Source organism: Pseudopipra pipra, chromosome 7, assembly GCF_036250125.1.
Source record: "Pseudopipra pipra isolate bDixPip1 chromosome 7, bDixPip1.hap1, whole genome shotgun sequence".
Classification (NCBI taxonomy): Eukaryota; Metazoa; Chordata; class Aves; order Passeriformes; family Pipridae; genus Pseudopipra; species Pseudopipra pipra.
The window spans coordinates 15667899-15691169 of record NC_087555.1 but is presented as its reverse complement, the minus strand read 5'-3'; the positions used below and the strand labels follow the sequence as shown (position 1 = coordinate 15691169).

General features: G+C 37.5%; 1 protein-coding gene across 2 annotated transcripts in view; it reads right to left on the bottom strand.

Moving 5' to 3' along the window:
- ZNF385B (zinc finger protein 385B) overlaps positions 1-23271 on the bottom strand; it is a 162284-nt gene that overhangs the window by 126634 nt on the left and 12379 nt on the right. For both annotated transcript variants that reach the window (XM_064660707.1, XM_064660706.1), the window contains exon 2: positions 3739-4041. In XM_064660707.1, the coding sequence (XP_064516777.1) occupies positions 3739-4039 (301 nt within the window). In that variant the 5' untranslated portion in view covers positions 4040-4041. The remainder of the gene's footprint in view (positions 1-3738; positions 4042-23271) is intronic.

Sequence of the window (23271 nt, the reverse complement as noted above, 5' to 3'; positions counted from 1 at the left end):
CTGTGCCCACTTGTAAATTTGGACACCTTACGCAGCAAAAATGAAACTACCCGTTTCCAGGATGTGTAAAATTTGGACTTCAATAGGTTATTTCTAGTCCACTTAAAACTACACCAACCATCCCCATGTTAGCACGGGGGCAAAGGAGAGAGAATCAGGAGATTCACCAGGAGATACCAGGGAACAAGCAAAGAGAATTCGTGGAGCAAAATCGGTGTCACCTCCAAAGGAGAACTGGAAGGAATAAAACGAAGTCATCCACAAAAGTGCCCACATATATTTGCATATATCAGCAAATCACTCGCAGTTATCCCTATCAATACCTCGGTTAACAAACAAGGCTCAAGCGAGCCCCAGAGGCAGCAGCCGCGGCTCGTCGCTCCATGGCCCGGGCTCCAGCACCATCTCGTGGAAGCCTTGCGATCCCGCACTCCCGCTGCCTTCCCAGCCTCCAAAATACTGCCTCCCTCCTGTCTTCATTTCCTGAACAATTAATTCATTAGCTGTGTCTCAGAAGAAGGGAAGCGAGCAGTCTTGATTTAGCAATTAGCCAAGTTCGTACCACATTCTCCAAAGTGGTTCCGGCCCCTCTGAGGAGCGGATACTTGAGCCCCTGTTTTTAGCTGTGGCAGGTGGGGTTTCAGGTACCCCACACACCTGTAACCTGCTCCACGAGATTGCCGCTTCAGGCTCCAGCAAGACCTGCTGATGAAAAGTTTTAAACAATCTCACTCCAAAATACATTTCCCCAAGGCTGCAGGAAACCATCCTTTATTTTCCTTTTTCCTTATAGGAAATAACTGAAAAAAATACCAATTTAAGCTGCAAACACACATTCTCTCTTACATTCCCTTTTTTTCTGGCAACAGCCCGTCCATACATCACTTATGCCTGTCACAAGGGTAGGGATGATCCCTGGAAATGGCATTGCTGACAAACTTCAGCCTGGGCTGCAGTAAGGCATGATGCATATGACTGGTAATGAACAGTCGCTAACATAAGCAATAGTGAAGGCTTTAACACCATGTGCAATATACTCTCTAAGCAGAATACTCTTTTTCAAACACATAATTTTCAACACCGATGTAAAGAAAAGGAGGAGTTCAATGAATGGATCAAATCACCAAAGTCGCCTAATGTAGTCAATTAATTTCTTGGATTTGGCAACATAAAGGAAAGCAGCTCTAGAACTTCATTTTATTTGCTATGAAGTAATTTAAATTGAAGGTAGAGATACAATAGCAATTACTGTATTTCAGTAACCATGTAGTGAGCCAAAATAAACTAAAAATAGAGTAAGTTTTTCAGAAAAATATTTTGCTAAATATCTTTTTAAATCCTGTGACCATTGTACCCTTACTCTAAATATAGAGAAGTAACTTTAAACTTATCTCTAAAAAGATATTTAGACTTTAAATATATAAAAGCCCCTCATCTATACACTGTAGAGTATTATTGCCAGGACCTGGAATTACACCATTATCAAATCTTAATAAAGGTCAACCCACGACACACTCCAGTAGTGGTACAACAATGACTGTTACCAATTACTGAAAGTTATGAGCAACAAATCGAGGTTATAGCTGTAAAACATAGTGGTAGTCAAGAATTAAAAGGATATTTTATAACAACCTGGGGCCACCTGTCCCAGAGAGGACCTCCAAAGAGAATGAATATGAAAATATGTCTCATGACTCCTTTGTGTCATCTCCATTTAGAAAAAAGTCCACCAAGAGTCAAGGAGTCTGGTGTCAGGGATGGTGCACAGATCAATTCTGTCACACAGGATCAAGATAGTTCTGGCAGGTCTGTAATCTTGGTTTCTGTACTGGCAATGAAAATTTAAGTCATGTGTATTTTACAGTCACCTTATCTGCCAGTGGGAATATTATTAATTTCACATTCATCTTATGAACACAGAGGAAAACTCCAACCTTACATTAGCAGGAACCTTTGCAAAAAGTTTCCTGAGGTGTGCTGAGCTGTTCATTAGTTGGTTTGTTAAAAGGGTAGGTAGTTATAACAGTGAAGTCTGAGGGGGGCTATTTACTTCCTTGGTATGTAGAATAAAGTCTGTTCACTGGTGAGGTGAGATTAATATAATTGCTCTCTTACCATCTGCACAATTACCTCTGTTCACAATGGTAGCTGAAGAAATGGGGAAGGAAGGCTTCCATTACAAGCAGTAATAACACTCCAGAGGACATGGATTAAAACTGAGCCTGGATAATGTCAATTTATAAGAAAATTAATTTCTACTTATTTTTGTGAAGTGTTCTTTGAGAACTACATTTCAGTAAATCTTATTCTCCTACTAGTTCTTAAGCAGTATATTAAATCATCTACATAATCATAATAATAATAAACTGTTTATACAAGGTATTTCTTTCTTTTAAATGCTATGAACACACCATCCTTCAGCTATGAAGAAAAGAGAAGGCCTATTTCAACATGCACTGGATAGACCAGCGTAACTAGGACATAACTAGGATATAGCCTACTATAGAGATAGGTGAACAAAGCACAAAGAAACATGAATTTCAACTCCTAAGCTATACAGTAACTCCAAAGCATGTGCTTCAGCAAACACAAACGTATTCTGAGCTTTCTTTAAGCAGTGGTGCCAGAGCATCAGCTGTGATCCCCAGGAATGACACCAAAGACATCAGATGAGGAGATTCAGCTAACAAAAAGCAACAAAAATATATAATGCAAACATTGAAAATGTTTTCTATCAGCACACAGAGGAATCTTAATTAATCTATTTTAAGAATGCACACAGTTAATTGATCTAGATGTTATTCAATAGGAATTTAATCTTATGGACCACAGGCTTTACACTAGTGATACCCTTACACTACTGAGTTCTAAATCAAACAAAACAATACTACAGACATCAAAATAAGTCAAATTCAGTTAACAAGAATCAAAATCAGAAATAACAAAAAGCTAAATCCTTTAATGCAGTTTGACTGTTTCTATACAAAACAAAAGAACCCAAGGCAAATGCCCTCATGTGACTAATAATTAAAAAGCTTTAATACAATACAGAAAACTCTTCTATGAAGATTTGAGATCCATTATATTTTTCTCAGAATAGCTATGTGAAATAAAATAAATAAATAAATAAAACCCAGAAAAACACATTATGTGCTTTTTCACTTTACATTATGCATGCTAAATGCATTTTGACCAAGCATTTGGGACCTTTGTTTTGCCCAGTAAGTAAAAAGTCTTATTTTAAATTACTTCTCACTTAGAGGTCTTTTCCAACCTAAATGATTTCGTGAATAAGAGTAATTAAAACCCTGACAACTGAAAGTAGGAATAATGAAAGGGCCAGGCCTGTAAATTCCAGCTCTCCTCCTCCATCTTCCTACTACTAGATTTCTTTTAAAAGTTTCTCTTCTACACACAGCATCCCTCCAGAACATTATTTTGGGAACAAAAGCAGATGATAAAATTTGTAACTATTTGGATCCACAACAGTTACTTTTAAATAGATCATATCTCAGGGTACAACACAGTAATTAATCACACATTAGTGCAATATTGCCTCAATACAACTGGCCTCACAGGAAGAGAAATACACCAGCAATTCTGAACATGGTAAAATATTATTAACTACTAGTATTAATCTATATTAAGTTTAATGCTTATGTTGGGTGGGGAAGGTAGATCTTAAAAGCTTCCTCAGAATTCTGGACCAAAATCCAACATCTCAAACTAATTATGTACCTGTGCTTGTACTTGCAAACAAAGTGCCAGGAGCTGTACTTGTAGGGAGTTTTCCATTATTTAGCTGCTTCACTCTTTTCAGGTGAGACTTCCCATTGTAATGAACTTGAGCTTGAGCCGCAGAGTTCAGCTGTATATTGCACACTTCACAGAAGGAAAACAGTATCTTCTTTTTTTCTTTACTTAATTGATAATCCTGTCTGTCGTTCCTCAGTCCTTTTTCTTCCAAGACCCGTAGAACAGCTGGTTGATTCATAATCCCATCTTCAAAGACGTGGTCAGAAGTTAATGGATGCTTCATACCTACAGAGGAAAGAGACTAAAGTGTTACTAGAAGACAACTAATCCTTACTATTAAAACTGTGTTTTCTTTTTTAAAATGCTACACAGCATGAGCCAAAGACCAGTTCTAACAAATAAGCTTCCAAACTGCAGAGGTGTTGCTTAATATAGAAATACACGCATTTTTGACACACCACAGAGCTCAGAAATAATAAGTTGGCAATATATCACAGTCTGTGCACAGCATCTTGCAACAACTCATTATTTTGTTCTGCAAGCTCTCTATTTTAAAGCAGATTTATTATTGCATCTCTAGCAGAGGTTAAGATTATTTTCAAATACATTTCTTCCGCTTTACTAAACACTGGTTCCAGAGCTTTTTACTTTCCAGTGCCCATAGCAGTACCCACTGCCTTAAATACAACTATTCAGCAAAAAGGATGCCAACAAGAGACGTTACAGAAACAGTGGAAGACAGCAGACTGTTTTAATGAGACCAGTGAATGCTTTCCACTTTTACATATACCCAAATCTTCAGCCCTCATACAAGCATTGTGTATTATCTATAGGAGTCCATCAATACCTTCACAATTCAAACTACTGTACAGAGAAACACCAGCTAGAAGTTAGTTTTGTGGGAGCTACATAAATACACGGTAAATGACAGTCCCTGAACAACAATCCAAGAGCCTGAAATATTAACTTACCCTAGAGAATAAAAACCTCATCGTGATAAATGAATCAAGCTGCAAAAAGAACAGTTTTATATAAATGTGGGGAAGGTGTGTATTCCATTTAAGGTATGCTGCTAAATCTGCAGATAAGGAAAGGTGGGGAGGAGGGGAGAGGCACGGCTCTTTATAAAGGGGTCCAGGGTAACTCATATAGAAAATATTTCTGTTTTCTTAGATATACAACTTGCTGTCTACACTTTTTTCTTTTCCTCTACTACCCAAATACTCTGGAGGGCCAAAGGCTGTCTCAGGGAGCTGCGCAGAAGAGCAGCTCTTTCCAGGCAAGAGTGCACACATATTCAGCTTTCAAAAGCAAAAGCCTTCAAACACAAGGCCCCTTTTTCAGCCTGGGAACCAGAGCAGCACAGAACTTTGTGTACACCTACCACCCTGTTAGGCAGGAACAATGAGAGATGCAAACAATGAAACCACAAGCAGTGCTAGCAATCCTCCCCAAAACAACTGTAGTATTCACAAGCAACACTTGAACACTCCTCTCATTATCTAGGTAAGTATATTACCAAGAGAAAGTCTGCTTCGTTCTCTGGCACAGGTATGTAAATGGAAAAAACTTCAGAAATAAGTTCAAGTCATTTATATGGTGGGATAGAGCATCTCATCACCTTCCTAACTCTAACCCATGTTTAACATTTTAGTATTTGTACAGATTCCTCCTCAAATACAATTCACTGACCAAGTATTCTGAGTTCATAGTCATGTATTTGTTTCACACACCTGACAGCTCTGTCATCAAACAAACAAAAAAAATATAAACAATACATTAAGATATACAACACATCAAATAAAAATAATTATTAAAAATAATTGTAGAGTACAGGTACCTAATTGCTTTTAAAAACAAAATACTGGTGATCCTGAAAACCTAAGCTAGAGACTGTCGCACTAAATCATTTAAGCTTAAGTATCATATTTCAAGGCCAGCAACCAAGATCCTTGACTCAGCTGAGCTAAGATGACATTTTCATCTGAAAATTTAATCTGCTTAGGGCTTTGGTATTTGTTACTTTTTAATGTATTTTTATACCATAAACAACCTCTCCTACTGCCTTTGTTTTCTGTAAATTTTTATTTCAACAGCACTGTTATAGGTTTTGTTCTCTGAAGTAAAAGATTTTGAAACAAAAGTATTTTCATATTACATGATTTTACAAGTTGTACATACAAACATAATTATATAATGATAAAATAGGTAACATTAAAGAATCCTGGCTTGTCAGAAACCTCTTAAGTTTTATTGCAGAAGAAAACTAATTCAAAATATAATTCAGTAATTATTTCAATTATCTAAAAGTTCTTAATGAAACTCAGCTGATTTGGGTACATTTAAAATTGGCAGAGGCAAACATCTGCATTAGGAAGCTGTGTGGACCAGAAGGCAGACTGCTGGAGCAGACAGCTGCTGTTGAGTACCTGAAACAGCACCAAAGCCTTTCCAAGGGGGCTTATTTTGGAAAGCACCAGCCTGGTACTGCATTAGAACATTATCACTGCAGCATGAGATACAGACACTCCTGGACTGTATGATTTGGTTCACTGTCTTCCAAAGGAAAGAAACCTTGGTAAAGTCTGAGACTGTTCAAATATGAACCAAAGCAGGGGAAGTGTGGAAAATCAGAACATCTGCCTCAAAAGTGTACTCCTGACGTCACCACAATTGTTTTTAGTATGGACACACCCAGAAGGAACAACTGAGCGCAGCAAGGACTCACACACTGCGCCTGCACCCTTAGGCATCCCAGCTGCCAGTCTAGAAAGGAAATTAACCTTCAAACAAATAAAAAGAAATCACTGCCCAAGTTTCATTTTTGTTTTAACAAACGAAATAATTATAAACTCACTTTTACTACAAAGTGCTGTCTTAGTTGCATACACAGGACAAAGGAGTCCTTGAAGCAATCTCTTGCTACTAATTTAAGAATTAAGAAAACCTGAGCTGAAATTTTAAAATAACCCTCATTGCCTAAAGCTCTGCATCTAAATTAAAAGGTGGCCTGATTATAAGCAGCAATGGCTTCCCAACAACTGATGGGAGCAGCAGATGCAAAGCATGTCTGAAAAAATACCTACCCTGGGCATAGGAGGGCTTGCGGCAACATACTCTGACTGGTCCAACCCTGGGGAGAACCTGTATGTGCAGCCAGAGACCCAACCATGCCAGCCCTCAGATGTCTGCCTGTTCCTACAGAGAAATCCCAGCCCTCATCTTCCTGGGATCTGGAGACCTGAACATTTGGTAAAGCAAATGATTTGTGTTGAAAAGCTTTGTTCAGTCCCTTCTAAAGGCTTTTTAAAAGAAAACGTTGGTGGCAAACAGGCACTGAGATTTTAAAGTATGCCCATCTTGCACACAGTAACACAGTTTTTACTATAACTGATCGCTTCTTGTGGTGTATGTATTTGTTCAAAAAATAATGTTATTGCATGCAAGGGAAGTTTCCATTATTTTCAAAACTTTGTCTTCATCCTTTCTTCTTTAAAGTTTAGGTTGGAAAAATACACCTTTGAAAATCTCCACTGAAATGTCCTGTTTCTAGAATGTACAGAACAAGTACAACAAAAAAAAAAAAAAAAAACCACACACAAACCAAAATGCTTGAGCTTTTTCTTATTCTCTCAAATTTATGCAAGCAAACATCTGTCAAGTGTCTTTTTCTTTTTCTTTCAAAAAGAGCTTTTCCCTGCAGACAAATTTTGAAGAGTTCTGGATACTTGTTCTCACTCGCCAGGAGTCAGATATGAAACAGGGCCATTTCATCCCACAGGTTTACACATAGCTCAATAACATTATCATGTAACAGAAGCAGCTACTTGAGACTACAGTCAGTGAACTGAGAATAAAGAGAAGTTACACGATCATTATATTCTGCAAAACCAAAAAGTAATTTAGAGTAATAGTTACAGATCAGATTGTGAAGTATTTAGAAGTAGATTTGAGACTAAAAACAATAATATGAGTTCATTAAAAGGGAGAAAGGATAGAAAGCATCATATGGATAAAATACAGTTGATCAACCCGGTAAGCTCCCACTTCTGTATAACCTGAACGCAGCACAGTGTAAGCCAAGTCTTTGCAGCAGCTCATACATAACAATATCCACAAATTAAAATGTCCCATACAAAAAGGACATGATTCTGTGAATCACACTGCAGTGACACACACAGTACACAGGTAACGCTATATCACTGTAGCTATATTTACTCAATGACTAAGAGGATTAGACCCAATTAAAAATTAAAAGGTGAGAATGTGAAAAAAAGGGGGAAAAAGTAAGAAATGCAGAAGAGCATCCACATATCCAGCTGGAATGATACAGAAAAATGTAAGCCTGTAGAGGGATTTTATGCCATATCAATCCTTCTCTTGCAAAAGTAAGTTCTGATTCAAACCAGATATACTCATTTTTATTCTGATCAAAATCGTAAGAGGAAGCAAAGCAAGCATAAGACCTTTTCAGGTATTTGATATAAGCTGTGACCAGACTAAACAGGCTGTCCCCCCCATCACATTTCCTCCACAGTACACAGAACTGATCTATCTGAATAGATTCCGCAAACAACACTGGAGCAAGAATAAGTTAGTGATTTATGACACCACATTAAAATTCTTAGGTGTCATGAGATACCTAGGATTTCAGAAACCACATCTTCTCAGCCTCTTCCAGCTGGCAAAGAAATCTAAGCATGGATATCTTTGTACTTGAAGCTCAAGGAAATTAGCCTTTCAATTTGGCTAATTTACTTTTAAACAGAGTTGTGTTTTCAGAGGAGCTGCAAAGAAGTATTATATATGGTACACTGCTGTAGGTGAGAATATGCAAATCTTTACTCAAAGGAAATAAGCTTTGGTTATCCTGATGAATTAGCGATTGTTACACAATGCATTCTTTTCCTGAGTGCTGATCTAAACTTTTGCAATGCACATTCCTAATTAGTTGATACTTCAAAGAACCATGATGCTGGAAATGTTATTAGACTGCCTTTCCTCTGTGGATCTTTGCCAGGTAAGCAAAATAGAAACTGTATTTTAACAACTTGCATATAGGCAAGAAGAATTTTCTCCTTTAGCCTTTGGAAACAGTCAAAATGAGTTACAAAAGACATAGGAACAAATATAAAAATCAAGTGGCTTTCTAGATTGTTACATTTCCAAAAAGGTTCATTGAGACATCTGGAGGGGAAGGACAGAAAAAGTGCTGTACTCCTCTTAAGCAACTCCTATGGAGAAAGGTGGACTAGTGAAGTCTGCAGACATGCCTTAAGAGCTGTAGCCTTGCACTGGAGCAAGTATGATTCCCTAGTTCCTCATATCTCTATCATAAAACATTTATGCACACCCTCCTCCCCCCGGCCCCAAAAAAAGAAAGGAGAGGAAAAAAAAAACAGAGGAAACAACCAGCTTGAATACCTCCAGAGCATTATTTAAAAGAAACTAAAAGAAACTCCCTAGAGCTGCTTTTCAGAAGTCTTATGACCTTTCTTATATTTTTAGGCAGTATTTCCCAAACACAGATAAACTATCAAGAGGCATATGGTTTGCACCATCTGGGCAACAAGTTCTATTGGGATACTGTGGTGAACAGCATATGCATAGTGCCTTGTGTGCAGTATCCTACAGTGTTAAAAAAGCACTAGAGACTATTTTGAAGCCAACCTTGAAAAACCCCCATATGTTTAAGGGACCTGTTTCTTTCAGAAGATGTGTTCCCCTCTCTTTCAGTACAAACTAAAACAGAGAACTGCCTTGTTTAATCTTCATCTTGTTCTGAAATTCCTCAAGGAGGCATCATATTCAGCAACATCTCTACCTGTCAAAGTATTTATTACCCATCCATACACATTTGATGAACTCTTTGTTACGTGTTACGTCTTTCATCTCTGCTCCCAAAATACATGGAATGTTTTAATTCAAAGTTACAGTAAAAACCGGATGGTTCAGGAAACTAAACACATTTTTATTCCTTAGAACAGGTAAAGAATAATCAGTCAGTCATGGTACACTGACCAAACCAGGCTAAGTAATTTTTTAGCTTTTATTTTGCTGCTAGTTTATCAATACGAAGAGGAATAGAAAGTCAGCTTGCTATCACTGTGCATGAAAAGTTTTGAATGGTGTAGTATGACAAATGGCTGACAGCCTCTTCACTAACACATTTTAGAGTATTTAACATTTGAAGGAGACTCTCTTTAAACTATAAAAACAGATGGTTGTTTCACAACACAAACATTAGCTGTTCAGTACAAGGTAATTCAGAAAACTGAAAACATTCAAGTAGCTAGTATTTTGCTTTGCTTTACACTAGCCTTGAAATTTTCCATGTTAAAGAAACCTAAAATTAGACCTACTGTACTAGACTGTGAGCTCAGCTGAACTGGAGTAAATAAAATCACTCTCAACGTAGATTATCACTGACTGCATTGGCACGTGTCGATGTTTGTAGCTAGCTCTGATTATAAGGTTGGTCCTTTCCTGCCCCCATACTTACAGATATCTGGCATCTTAATATTAACAAAAATACAAGAATCTATTTACACATCAACTTATATGCCAAAGAGATAGATCCTCACCTGACATACCAGACTTCTGCCAAGCAGGTTAATCAAGTTTGGAGTCCAGACAGCTATCTTGGATTATGCTTCAAGAGGAACAGATAGTTTTCCAGAATTATCATAATATGATTTTGCTTGATGAACCATTTGACAAGTTGGTGCCTTCTACTCAGCAGTCTGTCATTAAGTCACTACTTACCTCCAAGTGAACTAGCACTCTAAGTACTCTTAGCTAATTGTAGAAGAATATCTAAATGCCCAAGGTGTCCAACACATGGCTTTTTATGTCATTTTAGACATTTGTCCTCCCCTACACATACATAAGCCTATTAGAGACAACAGACCTTCCAGAAAAATGGCACTCAGCTCCCTTAGCTTTATCTAACATCAAGTCTGTTGAATAAATCCACACAACATTCCCAATATCCACATTTGCTACCCCTAGTATGCTATCTGCAGCATATTCAATCCTGTACTACATGCTCCAGTCTGTGTTCTAGTGTCCTCATCAAAAAAAAAAAAAAAAAAAAAAGTCCATTTCATGCCAACCATCACTGATTGTCAGTATCTGGTCATATTTACATCCTATTTCATCCAGGAATTCTAGTTTTCTGTTAAAGACCTAAATCCCAAATACACTGTGTTTCTAAAGCAACACCCAGGAAGAAGAAAAACAAAAAAACCAAACCACACCACAAAAATAGACAGACTTAAATGAGTTCTTTGCTGGAAAAAGGCAGGATTAAAACATCACACATGCCAAAATGTCGAGCAGTCATCAAAAAAAGAGTTAAAAAAATAGATAGGATACTTTTAATAGGTTGAACATGTGAAAATTACGAAGCATTTTAACAGCAAATCCTCAAAATTTTAAAAAGCTAAATTTTTCAAAGTAGAAAGGAGCAAAGTGAGTTTTCTTATGTGTATTCCCATCTTTGCCCACTTTCACAATCTGCTTCCTTGAGACCAGGGAACCGTCTATAAATAAATTGAATTATACCGCTTCTAAGATAATTTTCTAAGACTATTCTTAAATCTCTAGAGTTCTACAAAGTTTCCAGACTGGGATTTTTACTTTTATCTTTCAAAATATTAGATCCAAATACTCTTTTAAATCAAAGGATTCCTTGTATTTCTCCACAGAAAAACATTAAATAACACAAAACTTTAATTAGATGGATCTTCACCAGATTTTACAACTTAGAAGGGCTGAAAATAGACCTATAAAGGGAAAATAATGTAGAGAATATAGTCTCAACCTGCCTTCAACAATAAAAGGACTACAAAAAATAGGATTTTTTAAAAAAAACAAATTATTTTTCTACATTTAATAATCATATCTTAAAACCTAAGATAACCTAAGACCAACTGCTTAGCAAATGGGTTTTAACTAACTGGAGAAGTGGTTCAAGATGTAATATACTTCTAGTGAAGCATCTATTTTAATTTTGTATAAAAAAAACCCTGTTCAGGGCATGAACTTGTACAAATAAAGATCAAAACCCACTGATGTAATGTGAGGTTCCTCCAGGGTATTTGTACCTAGCTATTGTTTTATCTTGCTTGAGCATAATCACATTTGAAGAGTAAATAAATATTTGGTTGGTCTCAGGAAGCAAAAATCATTTCCTACCTTTCTTAAAAATATCAAGAATTCACCTGAGCATAAAAGGAAGTCACAACAGAAAGTCAGGCCTGGTAGACAGCTGTCTTGTTCGTAAGTCTGACAATAGTAGGAGATGAATATAAGTTGCACCGGAAACCATTAGTTCAGCGTAAAGCCTGGTAATGCTGTGAAAGTGCTCTTGGATACAAGGACAAGAAGTGTGAGGATTGTGTGAAAATAATAGCTGGGCATGAACAAAGAACTAGCTACATTCAGAAACAGTGTGAGATCCAGATATATCGGCTTGATTGGCAGCACTAAGAATATAAAGAACAGAAAACTGCAAGCATAATCAGTGGCAGTCAATGTCACTCCTAAAGTGCTCCTAAAAAGATGGTCCCCAATTAGTCATTTGTAAGAGGCTGTCAATGTCCATGTACACTACTGATTCTCTTTTGGAACAGAAGAGATATTGAAACCAATGTTCCCTTATAGTACAACGTAAAGGGACATCACTCCTGCTTTCTGTTATTAACTACTTAAGATTTATGATCCAGTTATAAGAGAATCATCCAACTGGTAGTGACAGCCCATAAGAATAGGCAAGTGCATCACCTAGTTTGAAGTCACCTGGAGGAACAGACGAGGTTAAAGTCAGCATTGACCTGAATTTAACCTTTCATTTCTCCCCTTTTCCGTGTTTAAAGGAACCACGACTAAGCATATTTTGTTCTGATAATGAATTCAGAGAGGCCTCTGGTGAAATTGAAGATACAGCCACTCCCTAATTCCTCCTGCCCATACAGAGACCTGCACAGACCTCTCCTAAACTCGAGCTGCCACTCACCTCAAGCTTGAAGTGACTCCTGCCTGCAAAATCCATTCTGAATACCTGTCTTATTCCATAAAAAAATACACCCTTCCATTCATTAAAAAAAAAAAAAGCCAGCCTTTTGCTAGTTTTGCTGACATTTTACACCCTGATCCAGAAATAGCCTATGCATTTGCTTTCATGCTGTAAATAATCCACACTGCTCTCCCCTCAATTATGAGCCTATTAGAGTGAGTGCATTTGCTCATACAAATCTGGCTGACAAACGCTTCTCATTTCTGTGCATTCCAGCCAGTGCAACCATACTATTGCATTAATCTAATTCAGCTTTTATAAACTTTTAGACATAAAATGTAAAGGTTAGAGTTAAGCTGAACAGTAGTACCTGAATTAAAAATTCATGTGAGAGGTTGTTTGGGTTTATTCCCTTTTATTATTCATTTGTATAAAATCAGTATACTATTTGCATATCATACTTAATAAGAAAAAACACTTGAAGACACTCAGCATCCCAAAACATTCATACCAAAGGTCCACTGGCAATTCCAACAGCATTCAACTGCATAAACATTTTAAGCCCTGCACTTTCATAGATATTCTACACCAACTATCCTGGAAGCCCTGAAGAAATTAATAGTCAAGTCAGCTTGTAGATGGCACTTCATTAAACTATTGTTTCATACAGCTCTGAGGCCCCCAACATAAGAAGGACATGAACCTGGTGGAGAAAGTCCAGAGGAGGGTCACAAGATGATTAGAAGACTGGAGCACCTTTCCTATGATACCAGGCTAAGAAAGTTGGGGTTGTTCAGCCTGGAGAAGTCCCTGGGGAGACCTTAGAGCACCTTCCAGCATCTCAAGGGGCTACGAAAGAGCTGGAGAGGGGCTTTTCACAAGGGCATGGAGTGATAGGACAAGGGGAAGCCAGCTTCAAACTGAAAGAGGGTAGGTCTAGATTAGATAATAGGAAGAATTATTCACTATGAGGATGGTGAGCCACTGGATCAGTTTGCCCAAAGAAGTGGTGGATTTCCCATTCCTGGAATTGTTCAAGGTCAGATTGGATGGGGCCCTGAACAACCCAGACTAGTGGAAAGTTCCCCTATCTGTGGCAGTGGATTTGGAACTAGATGAACTTTAAGGTCCCTTCCAACCCAAACCATTCTGTCATTCTACAATACCTGTTTCAGCAGGTACACAGATCAGCTAAGTGTGAATGCTTTAACACAAACCAAAATGGATGTTCTAACTGCAGTAGGAATCAAATTGCATGACAGATGCACAGATTTCTTCCTTTCAAAGATATTTGTACGTGATACAACTCAGAGTTTCCTACAAGACCAGCTTTACTGTCTAAAATACTCTAAATAAAGAACCTGCCACATGAATGGCAAGCAACCCTTTCAAACAAAACTAGTTTAAATAGTGTTTCTCAAAGCACTTATGTTTGGAAGAGAGGTTTAGTGCATAGAGCCAGGAACAGAGAGGAGAAGGGAAGTGGTCTGTGGATATCCTCGTGGTTCAGTGTTCTGTCTGTGCATCCCCACTACGGGACAAGGGAAAACAGAAGTAGAAGAGATGAGTATTTCCATTCCTGCATCTGGAACAAAACTATGGGGTATTCTTTTGCAAGCAATTTTACACCTTTGTCTCCAAATTGTCTCCTCCCTTTCCCCATCAGCTCAGGCTACACTGTTAAAGCAAGGGCACATTTCATAGCATGCATTTGTGCTCACTATCAGCATCAGGTATAATCCAATATGAGGCATCTAAATATCACTGCTGGCACAGTACCTCAGAGAAGAAATTTTTTTAGCACAAAAGCACTGACAAAGACTAAAGATCTGCCAAAACAAGAGCCATTCAAGCTGACCATCAAAATGAACAAACTATGGGGGAATCCCACCCACCCATGTTAAGGAGGTGGACCCAAGGCACACAATTCAGCTTTTGCTGATTACTGCATAAAGTGAGTTTCTCATGGTGGCGACTGCATACCAACTGCCATGTTAACGAGCAGTATCTTCCTTCAGACATTTACAAACATCAGAATGCTTATTCATGACAGTCCCACATATCATCTGCCATCCCAGATGGTGACTGGTGGGATGCTGATTTTGTCCTAAGGCAGTTACCACCCACCAAGATAGTATATGCAGGGCTAAACAAAAAGCATGGACCATCTGCTGTCAAGTTTATAAGATTTGTTGAGACCTACAAGGTTAGTTTAGGTTTATTTTAAAATCAGACAAATCAGGAGGCTGTAGCTCTCTAAATGTCCAGTAAAAGAAGGGTAATTTGCACTGTAGAAGACATGCAGTCAATCAAGAACAAGTTACACTGTTCTGCTGGGCCCACCTAACACCCTGAGAGCAGCTAAGGTTTCTCACTGTGATCAGTGGCAAAAGGCACATACAGCCCACGAGCTCAGAGGGAACCTGAGACCACAAAGCAAGATGAAATTCTGCAGAATCTACAGTTTTCCTTGACCCGAAAAAAAATTCTAAGAATTTTCTTTCTTGCCGAGAGGATGTTTTTTTCTGCCTCCTTATCTTGCAATATATCTACTGCTATCATTTTGATAGCTGGTCTCCATATTAATTCTAGCCCACCCCAATTCTTTTCCTACTTCTGTGTCTCTGTAGAGTCTTCTTATCCTCCTGCTCATACTATATATACATAAAAAGTCAGTTGAAAAGAGAACTAGTGTGATATCTTCTGAGTGCCTCACAAACAGCATAAACTCCCTCTTACTTGCTTCATCTGTCATATCCATTTATAGATGGTTAATAGAAAATACAGTGAATCCAATCCAGACTATTAAGCACTCAAACAACATAAAATTCCTTTCTCCCCTCACAAGCAACCAGAGACAATATGAGGCATGAGGTAGAGCTTCTCCATTCTCCTTAAGCACGTTTCCTTACTATTCTTTAAATGACTTAGCAAAATTGCGTGCTGATTTTGGCTGGGGTAGAGTTTACTTTCTTCACAGTGGCTGGTATGGGGCTGTGTTTTGGATTTGTGCTGAAATAGCAAAAACATCTCTATACTATAAACCCTGTGTTCAGCACAAATGCAAACCAAAGCCCCATACCAGCCACTGTGAAGAAAGTAAACTCTACCCCAGCCAAAAACAGAACAAAGTGTAGGTTGTTTTTAAGTCATCCCAGACTGCTTCCTCTACTGCAGAAACCACAAAAACTAATCTATGCATCCTAGTGCAGGTATCTGCAGAACACATGGCTTTATCGAATGGCCATGTAATCATAAATGTATTTAAAACTCAATATCACAATAAATTTATTTAAGACAAAAAGATCTGACAAACAAAATTATACACGTCACAGTTAGTCTTGTACTGCCATCCTGCATAAAACTGGCATTTCCTTAGGAATATAACCATTATTCCACCTTTCATTTTACAACTATGACTCTGAAGTCTTCACAGACATTCAAGCATACTGCTTCTATAAAAAGTAAAAAACCACGTCATTTTGCAAAGGGATAAACTTTTGATGAAGGCAGTCACACTGAAAATTGCCTGTTAATCTCCTCTGAATAAATATAACCCCCAGAAAGATGACAATGTGAGCAGAATATATATTTTTTGCACTTGAAAATGCTGAGATGCACAACAAGAAGCTTTTACTTCAGCATTCTCAGCTGAAGTTATCCCTCAGAAGCCCACTTTACTCTCATAAGATATTTTTCTCCAGTCATTCACTTTTCAAAGCCCTTTGCAACTTTAAGATTGCAATAAAGCTGACTTTTATACCTTATTTCAGTAGAGCTCCCTCCCGTGTCAGAGCTGTCGCATTCCTTGGATACATTTGGTGGTTTTCAAATTCCTAAATATTTTATTAATAAAGAAATAAAAAAAACCCCACATTCCTTTTGCAATAATCAGACAGTTGACTTCATAACGCAAAACATCCTTATGATAAACAATTCCTCTCATAAATTCTCCAATTAATGAAGATCTTGCTCTCTCATACTAGCTTATCTGGTTGGCCTGTGCTCAAGTTATACTTTGCTGAATAGTTGGTAACTGAACACAATTTCTGCTAAAACACAATTTTAAACACACTTACTGCCTTAATAGACCCAGCAGGTTTAACAGGCCTCCTGTGCTGACATCACAAACGTGAGATTTTGAAACATGAAACATTTAGAAAGGTTCACTTAGGAAAAAAACAATTTATCAATCTGATGTCACTTTTACTTATAACACTCCTCTCACCAATTCAAGGCTGCTAGCTCTCAGAATTGTATCTTGAAGTATTAGGCATTTTTCTTAAGCCTGGGTCATGCAGTCAAAAATCCCCAGGATCTCTAGCCTTTTAAATACCCTTCTAATCCTTGAAGAGCTGACTGAAAACATGAACCCTGAAGAGAACTAAAGAGAAACCAATTTCCATGTCTTCTAGATCTGATAAGATTTTTGAATGTTCAGAGCTGACCATGTTTAGGCAGGAGCATTAATATTCTTTCAGCCACACACTTGAACAAGTTCTGGACTGCTGCTTTGCTTTATCATTGTAAGAATCTTAAGACTTAAAATAAAAGACCTTTAAGTCCTCATGTACTTCAGCCAGGATAAACTCTGAATAATCAGGCGTGTATTTGGTCAGAGAAGGTTTTTCAGAGTGATCTCCAGCCAACTAAACGCTGGCTGCTAGTTTAGTTTCTCTTTCTCTGCTGTGTGCAGTCCATAAATGCATCAGAAGGCAGGTGTTTTCTCTTCCCCCATGTTCCCACAACTTCCCCCTTTTCACAAGGGCATATAGTGACAGAACACACGGTAATGGCTTCAAACTGAAAGAGTGTAGTTTACTCCGAAACGGGTTGCCCAGACAAGTTTTGGATGCCGTATTCCTGGCAGTATTTAAGGCCAAGCTGGATGGGGCTTTGAGCAACCTCATCTAGAGGAAGGTGTCCCTGCCCACGGCAGGGTTTGCACTAGATGACCTTTAAGGTCCCCTCCAACCCAAACTAATCTATGATTATATGATTCCTTTAGCCTTTATTTTCCAAAACTGAGGAAAAACAGGATCTCCTTTTCCCTGACCAGAACCCTTCTCTACACCCATCTCAGCTGGAACTCATCACAAGCAGTAATCAAATCAGCTTCCTGAATACCAGATGGAGACTCATCAGTTTTGCAATTGCAGCATTTAATGCTTCCTGAAAAGCAGGGAGGTTAGGAATCACTAGTTCATTTTACAAAATACTTCTAAACCATATACAAGTCAATTTTTTTATTTGTTTAATCATGCTTCATTAGTCATAGCAATTAAGTGAGAGTTCTCAGCTATTGTAATTCATTCTGTTTATGCTAAATGGCCTATTCAATCAGTAATCCAAACTGTCAATTAAATGTCACTTTATTGTTTTTAAATATTTATCAGTCCTTAGCTAAGAAATGAACCAAAAAAGCCCAGTTCAATTGTCAGCAGAAACAGACTCATCTGCCACAGTGGACCACACAGGAAAGCAAGCAGAGTTCAATGATATCACAAAATATCCTTATAAAGGAATGGATATTAAGGACTTAGTTTCCAGAAGAAATTTCCAAATATATATAGCAAAAAATTTTCCAATTACATTTTCTACTTCCCTATGTAAAATTCTGGTTTGTAGCCAAAGTTTTCTCTAGAAAATAATCAATTTTGTCAAAATGTTATTTTCAGAAATTGCATAGTCATTAAACAGTATCAAGAGCATCTGTTTCAGCACTGTCAAACAGGCATCAAAAATGGAAAAATTGAAAACCTAAGAACTCAGAATTTTACAGAAGCAACTTTCAAAGTGTTTTTTGTTTGTTTCTGTTTAACAGAAATTTTTCCATAAATTCAGGGTAGGAATCAAACTGAGAAGTGAGGTAGCAGCTTTGGTTTTCAAACACTTTTAACTAATAAGGTCTTTCAACACAGAGATTCTTTGTGAACCAGGCTGATACTGTGACAGTCTCCACAATCCTGCTCATGTTTTGAACTCGGGCATGGCTTGGGTGGCAGGTGTAGCTGTGCTAGAGATGATCAACAAATATTCTTCAGGAAATGGGGCTGTATCCTAATCCCTGCTCTCCTCCTTTGAGATATGAAAAATATCTCTTGAAAAATAAGCAAAAAAACCCAAAACACAAGAAAAAAAAGGCAATAGGGAGAAAGAAGCCTCTTAAAGGCTATCTCTCTAGCTCAGTGCAACCACAGACACTGTAGTAGAACCTTCAGCCAGTATTACTATATCCTAGGACTGATCCATCTTGATCTTTTTCTCTAAAGATATTCAAGGTTTACATTGGATCATGAAAAATTCTTAGGAGAAATTCATGGAACAATCACCATTTGCATTTTATTGAGTTTCTCACTGCATACTTGTGGCTCAGCCTTACATTCCTCGCGCTGCAAAGTTTCCAAAAGATGACTGGTACAAAGAAGGGGAGGAATCTCATTCCCACTACCTTTAGATTTAATTTGCCCAGCTTCATAAACTCCAATAACCAAAAAAATCACACAGGTAATCATCTAACGATTAACCACAATCAAAATTTCAAAAACTGTAAGACATGTTTAGTCTGTCAACACATGAAACAGGATAGAATAACCTGTTACATTTTATCTCCTATGCTAACTTTGGGCAGACCAAAGTTCTTGGGCAACTGCTTGAGCAAATATGATACGTGACACCATTATTTTCCATTGCTTCTGCTGGGCCAAGCATATACACACAAGACACATGCACACATGTAAAATATATTCTGGGCACCTTGTCAGATTCTCTCGCTTTACCCTTTCCATGAAGTAGTAGTAGTTATCCAAATGCTTACACATACTTAAATAGTTTTAACTCTCGAGGTAGCACCTGCAGTATATTTACCATTTACTGGAAGTCTCTTTTATCCAGCTTTTCAGGGAGAAAATATTATGTTTTAATAACTAAGAAGTATCTATTACATTGATAAGAAAGCAAATTAAAATAAAAGACCTCATAGGCTCCAAAACCAAGCAGAGGTAGGTCATACATTTTTTGTCATGATTTTCTAAAGGCATTTCTGCAACATAACTGCATTCAAGGTCTCCTTTCAACACGCAGTGACCAATATCCTCCCAATTTTGCAAAGGTCTTAACTTTTTTACCAGACAAAGTTTCTCTAACTGAATTTTGAATTAACTGTAAATACAAAGGAGAAGTTCCATAGTTACTTACATGTGCTACAGCATTAGGTGTGTCTGCATCAAAAGGACAAAACATGACCTAGGCACTAATGACTCCGTTTTTGCTATCAAAACAATCTGTAGGTATAGTACACAGGCAGATCTAATGCCTGCTCTTGGCAGCAGGGTATATCTTATCTAGATTATCTGAATAAATCCTGAATAACAAGAGAGGAATGGTTTTATCATGCACATTTTTTAGATACAAAGACAAATAAGATGAAACAGTATAATTTTGAAAGACTTTACTTTTCCTGTGTCTGACTACTTGGACTGTAAACAATAATTAAGGATCACTTCATCTGGTCTCTTGTTGAGCCTTCAAAATCAAATAGAGAGATGGACCAGCAAACCACAAAGTTAAATTACTTTTTTTTTGCAGACATTCATCTGATTCCTTTAATGAAAGTGCTTATTTCAGAGTAAGTACAAATTTTCAGGGAAAACTTAACCTGAAACTCTCCAGCCAAAATTCTTATTGCAATAGCAACTTCAGCACTGAAATCATTAATAAATACAGATAAATACAGCCTGCCTACATTTTTCATTTCACATCTTAAACAATGTTACACTGCAGTCCTAAAGAGCTGCCACTCCTTGCTCCCGGGCTATCATAAATTAATTGTTATACAATGCAATTTCCATTTTTAAACTACATATAGGCACTGAAATAAAACACACTACACAGATTCACATAATTTATTATCAGTGATAAGCATTTAGTTGCCATTCTTAGGCATTACTAGTAAGCATTCTGGAAACAAGTTCATATGGAATACCAGTTATCCAGTTTGCCTTTATCTTTTTTTTTAAATACTTAACTAGATTTCATACTATGTTCATAAGAGACATGAACAAGGAAAAACAGCAGCTGAATTTCCTAAACCAAGTCACATTAACAATTTACCTCACCATATTGCAGAACACTGAAATAAAAACACTGCAATTTCTCCAATGCACACAAAAATCACAGTGAACCCACTAACTGAAAGTAGATTAGAAATCTAATCAAAGCAAGCTGTGTGGAATAGCTATATTCTATATAGGAAAAATGAATTATATTTCAAATTAATTCTTGTGTAAGAGAAATAGGAACAAATAAATCGGTGTACTAAAAGTCTGTCTATGAGTGAACTCATTTGGGAACTACAGCTGTTGCGCTTTAGAGATTTGGATTAAAATCCATCATTATCTTTCAGTTAATACTCTTTCATCGACCAATCAGCAGTCATATGGTGTTTACCAACCCTGGTCACTTAACCCACTTGAATGGCCTTTGTGCTATAATTTGTACTTCAATGCAATCAGATTACTTCTAATCTAAATGATTTGTGTCCTTTATGGGACAGATGAACACTAATCCCAAGGTTCCTAAAAGAAGCCTAAACAGTGCCAATACTGGCATCTACTGTTTGCCATTTTAATAAAATATTCCATTCAAGTTGCAAAATACTTGATTTGATCATACTGACCCTGCCTTTTACATAGTCATTTCAAATTTCTTATACAAACAAAGAAGAAAGATTTGTCAGCAAAACTAGCAGCAAATAGCCAATTTACTAATACACAGATACTACTGTTTGATCAAATTATTTCACAGGAAATCTTATTTATTCTTTAAAATAAGACTGAGCAAAGAGGAACATTTTAAAAGTCATTGTTCAGTAAGGAGTTACACATTGTAACAGCTCACAGTTCTCAGTTACCAATTTTAAAATCTGCCTCTTCAGAATGGTTTTCCAAGGATTCAGCACTTAAAGTGTCCTCAGTCATTCCTGTTCTTCAGTTAATCTTCGCTTGGAAGAAACTGCACTACAGCACAAGTCTAGCACCTAATTACGTTTAGCAGTAATATGCTTAGGCTCTGATCTCACAAATGCTTCTGCACAGGTGGATCAGTGAGCATGCAGTAGTGTCCCTAGAAAATGAGAGAAGTAAACGCAAATACAGTTGCATGATTGGAGCCGAGTACATCTCGAGTACTCTTTTGAGTATATCTGTATCTCAAAAAATGTCAGAGTTGGGAATAGAAACAATTGAATACTTCAGTAATAACAGCGAGTCTGCAAACACCTTTGTATATAAAGGTCTTATCAGTGTCACTCTTTTATATTCACCAACATGTATATTTCTTACGTAGAAAAATGCCAACTCCCTACAAAACATATCACTTTGTAAAATATAACTTATTATATCCCAAGTTAAGCTAGGACAAGCTTACTCAGAGTTGGATAAAACATTACCAAATGAAATGAAGATGTTGGATGATCTTAATAGCATCTGTAGCTATTAACTTACACAAATAGAAACAAGCTTACTTAAAATACCTCAACACGGGTGCTCATATTTCATGTTAAGTAAAAATCTTTCTAGTTCAGGTCATCAACTAGGAAAAAGTCCACTTTCTTAAGGTACCCTCATTCACATGCAGCACTGCTCTCAGCTGGTGTCCTCAGCCTACCTCATAGTGATGCGTGAGCTTACACACACACAGAGAATCAGGAATCACAACTGTCACAACAGACACACACCTGTCACATAAACATTTAAAAAGCCTCCATCCAGATTTGACAGGAGTGAGGCATATCATCTTACAAAGCAGCACATAGGGCATGAGGGGGATTGCACTATGAAGTTTGCCATTCTGGCAGTGAGTACTTCCAGGATTATTCAGTGAATGCCATGTACACTCCTTGCTCTCTAAATTGCCCTTTTGATATTCCTTGTACTTTGAGCAAGACCCCTATTATGCATTACAAAACATCTTCCTTCAAAGGTCTAACAGAAACTACAGCTTGTTTGAAAAGTTGCAAGCATTTCAAAAATGCTGGGAAAGCTTCTGTAATTCACTTCTGGAATTACAACTTAACACATCACCAAATACAGAGAACTGATCTACCTTTCCAAGAGCAGTAATCTTCGCTTTTCACTAATTTCTAAAGTTCTACCACAATCTCATAAGGTTGCATATTTCCTTGAATACTGTATTTCTGTTTAACTGCAAATATGAAGTAAGCACAAACTGCAATTGTAAAATGGCAAAGCAGAGTTTCTCTTCTACAGACATTTAAAAGAACGATGAGAACCCAAAAGCCAGGGATTCAAATGCAACAATGACTCACACAACCCACTTGCCCAATTAGACCCACTGCCAGTGCTTAGAGAACACTTGGAAGACGGGATGTTGTTGTTATTTTTTTCCCCAGATACCTAGAAACACCTGGCAATAGCAAAACATTACCACCTCTGAACTCCAGAATTTGTCAGAAACCGTCTCTCCCGTCATGGGAG